This window comes from Perkinsus marinus, assembly GCF_000006405.1.
Source record: "Perkinsus marinus ATCC 50983 genomic scaffold scf_1104296965964, whole genome shotgun sequence".
Taxonomy (NCBI): Eukaryota; Perkinsozoa; order Perkinsida; family Perkinsidae; genus Perkinsus; species Perkinsus marinus.
In genome coordinates this window covers 53769-60172 of record NW_003204134.1, presented here as the reverse complement: position 1 = coordinate 60172, position 6404 = coordinate 53769, and the positions used below count along the sequence as shown (strand labels likewise).

At 56.8% G+C, this 6404-nt stretch overlaps 4 protein-coding genes across 4 annotated transcripts; all 4 read left to right on the top strand.

Annotated features, from left to right (window-relative positions):
- Positions 1 to 173: 173 nt before the first annotated feature.
- Pmar_PMAR028496 (RNA-binding protein rsd1, putative) lies at positions 174 to 2517 on the top strand (the record flags this gene model as incomplete). The annotated part of the gene is made up of 7 exons (XM_002769353.1): positions 174 to 1276; positions 1327 to 1403; positions 1445 to 1558; positions 1605 to 1671; positions 1714 to 2046; positions 2095 to 2245; positions 2429 to 2517. The coding sequence occupies 7 exons, from the start codon at positions 174 to 176 to the stop codon at positions 2471 to 2473; spliced, it is 1890 nt and encodes a 629-aa protein (XP_002769399.1). The 3' UTR covers positions 2474 to 2517.
- Positions 2518 to 3008: 491 nt separating this feature from the next.
- On the top strand, positions 3009 to 3891 carry Pmar_PMAR028495 (hypothetical protein; the record flags this gene model as incomplete). The annotated part of the gene is made up of 1 exon (XM_002769352.1): positions 3009 to 3891. The coding sequence occupies one exon, from the start codon at positions 3009 to 3011 to the stop codon at positions 3771 to 3773; it is 765 nt and encodes a 254-aa protein (XP_002769398.1). The 3' UTR covers positions 3774 to 3891.
- A 432-nt stretch (positions 3892 to 4323) lies between these two features.
- Positions 4324 to 4691, top strand: Pmar_PMAR028494 (hypothetical protein; the record flags this gene model as incomplete). Its single annotated transcript, XM_002769351.1, has 3 exons — positions 4324 to 4402; positions 4435 to 4518; positions 4564 to 4691. 3 exons carry the CDS (start codon positions 4324 to 4326, stop codon positions 4689 to 4691), a joined length of 291 nt encoding a protein of 96 aa, XP_002769397.1.
- A 1223-nt stretch (positions 4692 to 5914) lies between these two features.
- On the top strand, positions 5915 to 6091 carry Pmar_PMAR028493 (hypothetical protein; the record flags this gene model as incomplete). The annotated part of the gene is made up of 1 exon (XM_002769350.1): positions 5915 to 6091. A coding segment is annotated over one exon (177 nt), but the record flags the coding sequence as incomplete, so codon positions are not given.
- Positions 6092 to 6404: the final 313 nt, after the last annotated feature.

Sequence of the window (6404 nt, the reverse complement as noted above, 5' to 3'; positions counted from 1 at the left end):
GCGGTGTCACAGGTGATATTTCTTAGAGGAGACAATTCTCAGGGTCACCGACTTCGGGTCGAGCTGATGGGATAAATCGAAGTCCCGCCCGCGGTTCGCCGATGTCATTTCCAGTCTTTGCTGTTGAGTAAGAGTTATCAATGGTTGCATGACTCTCAGTGCGTATTGTTGTTATGCCAACTTCTGAGGACGGCTCTCCGCCTCGCTCTCCTGGGCCTGGCCCACGTGAACCCGCCACCGAGAGTCCTCGTGATAAAGAAAGAGATCATCGAGAGGACCATGGGGCTGATGGTGATGGAGAGGACCGACCTCGAGACGATAGTCAAAATGGTGGTCATGCGGATGGACCTCGAGATGGAGAAAATCGGGAAAGGCGTGGTAACCGTCCGGACCGATCTCGAGATGACCGTGATCGTGAAGGGTCGCGTCGACATGGTGACGACCGTGAAAAGTCTCGCTCTAATGATGCTGACCATGATGATCCACGTCGTGATGAAGGGGACCGTGAGGACCGTCGTCGTGATGAACAGGACCGTGAGGACCGTCGTCGTGATGAAGGGGACCGTGAGGACCGTCGTCGTGATGAACAGGACCGTGAGGACCGTCGTCGTGATGAAGGGGACCGTGAGGACCGTCGTCGTGATGAGGGGGACCGTGAGGTGCGCCGTAGAGATGAAGGTCGCCGTGATGATGGAGGCGATATCCCGCGTCGTGGCATGGGCAGAGACCATCATCATCCCAAGTTCCGGCAGTATCGTCGAAGGGGCTCTCCAAGTCATTCCCGCTCACGAAGCCGTCCAAGGCATTCGAGGAGGGAAAGTAGTCGGTCACCTCCGATGGCCCATGGTCGGGAGGGCAGGACCAAGCGATCGAGGGATGAGGAGGAATACCTCAGGTCACGGAAGAGGGGTAAGGAAGAGGACCTGAGGCGGGAGCATCAACACCAGAGTCGGTCTAGAGCGTCTCGGACGGTCCTTATAGCGCAGTTGGGCATGGATGTATCCGACCGCACTGTGTACCTCCTCATGAGCAAGATGGCTGGGAAAGTGAGAGATGTCCAGATCATTCGAGATGGTCGCTCTCAGAGGTCTAAGGGTATCGCCTATGTAGAATTCGAGGAGCAGGAGAGTGCTATGAAGGCCCTCGGTATAGAGCCTACCTCCTTATGGACCAGGCTGGGCCATGGGGCTAACATACAGCCTAGTCAGGCCGAGAAGAACCTCAACTCGACTCAGGCCGTTCTGAATCCTTCCGGTGAGAGGGTCAACGAATGCAGGTAAGGGGGGGGGGCTTTTTGCATCGTATTGGGCCGTATATTTTCCCTAGGCTCTACGTCGGTGGGAGTGCGAACCTTGTGGCCGACCTCAGCGAGGACGACCTACGAGCCCTGTTCCAACCATTTGGTAGTAGTCTTTGGTGCCTGGGGTAGCAGTATGCGGAACAGGTCCACTCGATTTCGTCGACCGCCATCCTCGAAATCAGGGAGAAGGAGGAACGTATGCCTTCGTGCAGTATGGGGATTCGGATCATGCTAGGAGCGCTCTTAAGGGCCTCAGTGGTGAGGTCCCGCGTCATGGGGAGTAGCGGCAGAGTCCTTCGGTCAGGGATGATGATAGGAGGCAAGGAGTTGAAGGTTGGTATGGCGACATCGGCTGCATCGGCAGGACTAGCGTAATGGCGCTAAGTAGGAGGTGCTCTACCGTCCATGGTCAGGTCCTCGGTGGTCGTGGGCCCAAACACTGATCTTGACCTTGTGGAAGATAACGAGGAGGGTCCATCAACTCACACGGGCCTCCTCAAGGACAACCTCTCCCGAGCTAGGCTCATGCGGGCCATGGTCCGAGAGCCCATATCTGAAGGCAGTTCTCTCCTCATGAAGTCTGCTAGCCGACTCCCGGCCTCTAACTTGGCTTCAGCGGCCTCAGGGGCGGCCACAGGGACCGGCAGTCGAGTGTTGATCCTGCGGAACCTCTGGGCTGCGGGGGATCAGCTAATGCATGAGGGAGGGCCTGAGAAGTTCTTCAAGGAGATCACCAACGACGTGAAGTGAGGGCCCCACTGGGCACGATGCGCAGGTCATAGTTTTGTGGTCAGGTCTGAGGCTGTCCGGTTTGGCACGATAGTAGGATGTTGGCTCGACGAGGCCTCCGAGAATGGGGACTGTTGGTTGAGATTCACCACGGGCTCTGCTGCGGCTAAGTGTGCCCTTGGCCTCAATCGACGGTGGTTCGCAGGCAGGCAGCTGGTAGTAAGGACTTTGGGTCCATCGTTATATCCATGTGATTGGATCTCGCGTTAGCCCTCAGTACTATAGACCTAGCTGGATTGAAAACCCTGAGGGGCCCCTTCTGAAACATCGACCGATCGCTCATATTAGAATCGTTGTCGTTTCTGGTGTTGAAACTGCGGAAATGGCGGATTCCTTCAGGTAGCAGTAGTAGTGTCAGAGGACAAGTGGGACACCGGCCTCTGAGATTGACACATACCACAACAACACCAACGATGATCGAACTTCGTCAAACTACACTGTATCAAGTATCGTCTTAGGTGCTCCTCTGGTTGTGTTATTCGGGAGGGACAGGGCATTCTCCGAGCCCTTTCGTTAGTCTTGGTCCCCTCTGATGCCCCCTCGTCGTCTCCTACTGTATTGGGAGAGTTGGCTGAGAGTCTTGTTTCGATAGCAGCGACGTGTTTGTGGCAGTGGTAAATTAAATCATAACATTCCAGACTTGTCAGGACCCCTTGTGACTGCAATCAGCGTTGATCGAATGTCTCCGAGTTCTCCCATACCTGGCGCGGTGGAAGGGTCTCCTAGTGAGTCGGCGTACGCCTGGTTCTGGATAGAGGACGACACGATGGAGGAGCTGCTGGGCGGAGGCAAGAGACCACGAGAGTCCTTGTTGACTGAGTCCAGGCCGGCGAAGGTGCTGAGGAGGCTGGGGTTAGAGGAGCGAAGGGTGGAAAGGAAAAGAAAAAGAGCTAGCGGCCCTATGGGTTCGCCGTCCAGAATGCCTCCCATGGTCAGGAGACGGTTGGGCTCTCCGATGGGGAAGAGGGATGCTACTGGTGGGGATGGTAATGGGGCCTCTGGGAAGAAGAGGCGGATGGTCGAGCCTGAGGGTTGGTTGAATCGATTGACCCCAAGGGGTAGAGTCCGGGAAGAAAAGTCACTATTGATGGTGGAGTTGGAGAGGATAGAGAGGTTACCCCAGTCTGCGGGGCCGATGCAGATACTCGGCTTGACGAGGCCACCGAGTAGTGTTGGGGAGGTGAAGAAGAAGCTCCGGGCCCTTAGTAAAGTAGTCCATCCTGATAAGACCGCCAATGAGCCTCACCTGAGGGGTAGGGCTGGTGAGGCCTTCCAACGGATGAACTCCGCGGCCCAGGGGGTTATCAAATTACTCGAGAAAGGGGCGGCTACTGCTGCCCCTCCGGGAAGAGTCCAACAATTGACTTATCGAATGGAAGGTGAAGTGTTGATAGTCCAATGGCGACCACCTGCCGACGTCAATAGGAGGGCAGTGAGCTCCTATCGAGTCGTGGCCTCGGCCCCCGGTACTACTCCTATTGAGCAGGGTCTTGTTAGTGCCCAAGGGTCTACTACTGATGATGGATGGGTTGAATGTGCGATATCGTCACAGGGCCGGAGGGGTAATGACATTCTATTCCACAAGCAACACTTCCAAGTGTCGGTTAATGCAAGTAACCCTAGTGGGCCTGGGCCCACTGCTCAATTGCATGTATACCTGCGCCCTCTCCGTCCGTGTGTTTGAGGACATAACCTCGTATATGCTTGATCGTAGCGGAGGAGAACTTCCTCCCTTTGTTGCTCCCTTCGACAGTGAGGAAAGACCAACACGCTGTAGCGCGGCGAAGCCTGGGGGAGGCAGACAGTACGGGCGCGCCCCGATTGTAACATGATCGTATGAGTACCATGGCCTCGTGTTGGTGGGTTAGGCTATCATGCCTTACTGCAGTCCACACTCTTATGCCCATCATCGGCCGCCCATCGAGAAGGTCCCAGACCCCGAGGGGGCTCACCATCGGGAAGATGGCTGAGGTCTCGAGGCAGAAGGAGAGGAGTACCCACTCCTCCTCCCAAGGACCTGATGGCTTCTATAACCCTTCGACAGAGGTACCTGAACGACGCTTGCTTGTGGAATGGGTCTGCTGTAGTCGGAAGAGGAAGATCGAGTTGGGGGAAGACAACCGTCCTCGACCACTGAGTCGGTGTCCCCTATATCTGATAAGCCAGTTGGGGTCTGTCGTCGAGCTACTATCGGCAGGGCTGATCACATGAGCATCCCACTCTCCTATAGCAGCATGCCTTGGACCCCGGAGAGGCCCCCGAACGGGGATCTGAAGCACTTCCCACAGTCGAAGGAACATTGGCGAACGCCTGGTAGTCCTCCTCGCCTTTTAATAGCCGTTTAGCTTTGGTCAGCTACTACCGCATCGACCCCCAGTGGCGTAGCTCTGGTGTCAAGTACGAGCATGGCCCAAGAGTCCCATATAGAGGTAGTAGTAGTAGTAGGTGGTGATGACGACAGTACTGCGCGGTAGGTTGCAGACCCCAACTTGCCTCGACTGTCGCCGCTGGGCGTGGTACGGCCTCCTTTCCCATCCTTGCCGAGGGAGACCTTTCGCCGCCTGCCGACTGGGGAGTCCTCTTACAGCCCACTTGGGTATGACACTCAGGACGAGTCCCAAGACTATAGTCCCCGAGACCATGATCCCCAGTGGATGATACCCTTGGGTGCTGCCGGCGGCCTCAGTGGTCAGCCCTCGTGCATACCCGCCGCTGTAGTAGAGAGTGGGTAAACTAGATCGCACATGGAGTTCAGTGAGATCCTATTATAGTTACGTGACTGTTGTGGACCGAGCCTGCCAGACAGAGGAGAGTAGTGAGCGACGTTTAGAGCCCCTGCAGCTATGCTGCCCTCGTGTCACTCGGGACAGCTGGGTCCAGACAACGCCAGTGGCTGAGCCGGTGGTCCTGCCATCTGGTGAGCCTCGGCAGGGTCGGATCATTAGGTGGGGCACCTCGCGTCTTGTCCTTGGTATTCCACATCAGGATCACCAACACATATCGTAGAGGGGACGCAGAAGTCTATAGGAGCAACCCCCTACCTCCGTCGAGGTGGGCCTGGTGGCCATCCAACCGGTCCTCGCGCTTTGATGCCCTCCTTCAGGCCACCCAGAGTGGTCCGCTTGTCTTCTCCTACGATAAGGATGAGCTATGGTCAGCAGCAGCCTCTGGTGCGTCCTAGACCACCACTCGGCCCCATGATAACGTCGTCTACATTGCTGTCCCAACCCCTTTCGAGGGCCCAGGGGTCCTATGTTCGTCAGCCACTGGTTCCTTATGGATATCCCCATCTAGTGGCCTCACAGCAGGTCTATCGCCCTCCCATCTGACCACCTGTCAGTGTTAAGTCTGAAGTCAGGGTCCCTCCTGCCTCGCCTCTGTAGGGGCTCTTATGACTACTTAGGAATTAATGACCTCCAAGAGCTGCATGTATTCACCCCACCTCTTTGTGCCCTATGAAGTTTAGATCTCCTCTATGTGTCTCGAATGCAGAGTGTTGGGTTACTCCCTTGGGTCCTTTGAAGGGTTCTCTTCTTCCTTCTCCTCGACCGTGGTTTTGGGGGCGTTGCTTACGGGCCCAAACCACTGGGTTCTGCTAGGGCTCTCGCCTCTCAGTGTTTGATCAACGACTGGTGCTATGTCCGGCTATGTCCGCCGCAGTTCGGGGAGGCAAACGCCAGTTCCAATGGATATCAGCCCGTCCCCTCCAACTACTCGACGGAGGAGGAGCGCACGGCTCTCTCCCTTGGATCACTCGACGACACTGCTGCAGATCCCACGGCTACGAGGCCTAAGCCGCTGCCATAGTCAACCTGTCATTCCCAGTGTTGGTCGACTGGTACTGAAGCCCGTCAAGAGGCGGAGGGACTCTGTAGAGGATGGGCAACGTGAGGGGGAGGCTGGGCCGGCATCCGGCCCACGACCGAGGAAGCTCAGGAGGTCTGTTGCCTTGAAGGCGCGGAAGAATCCTGTGAAGATCGCGGCGAGCACTTCCGGAAAGAAGTGTGGCCGTAAGTCGATGGGGATACAGGACACCCGTACCCCTGTGGGCTCGCCAGCGGTCAGGCGGCGGGTCCTTCCCTCTACTGGTGGTAAGAGGTCACGTCGCGGCAGCCTGGCACCACAGCCAACCCCAGAGCTCTCCCCTAAAGCGAGGCGCCGGGTACCGCCCACGGCTTCATCGAGGAAGAGATCTGTGAGGGAAAGTGACCTACCCAAGCCGTCGCCAACAGCCTCGCCACCGACTAGGAGGAGGCTCGCCGCACCAAGTAGTGGTAAAAGATCACTTAGAGGGAGGGCTCGCAACAACGCCTCT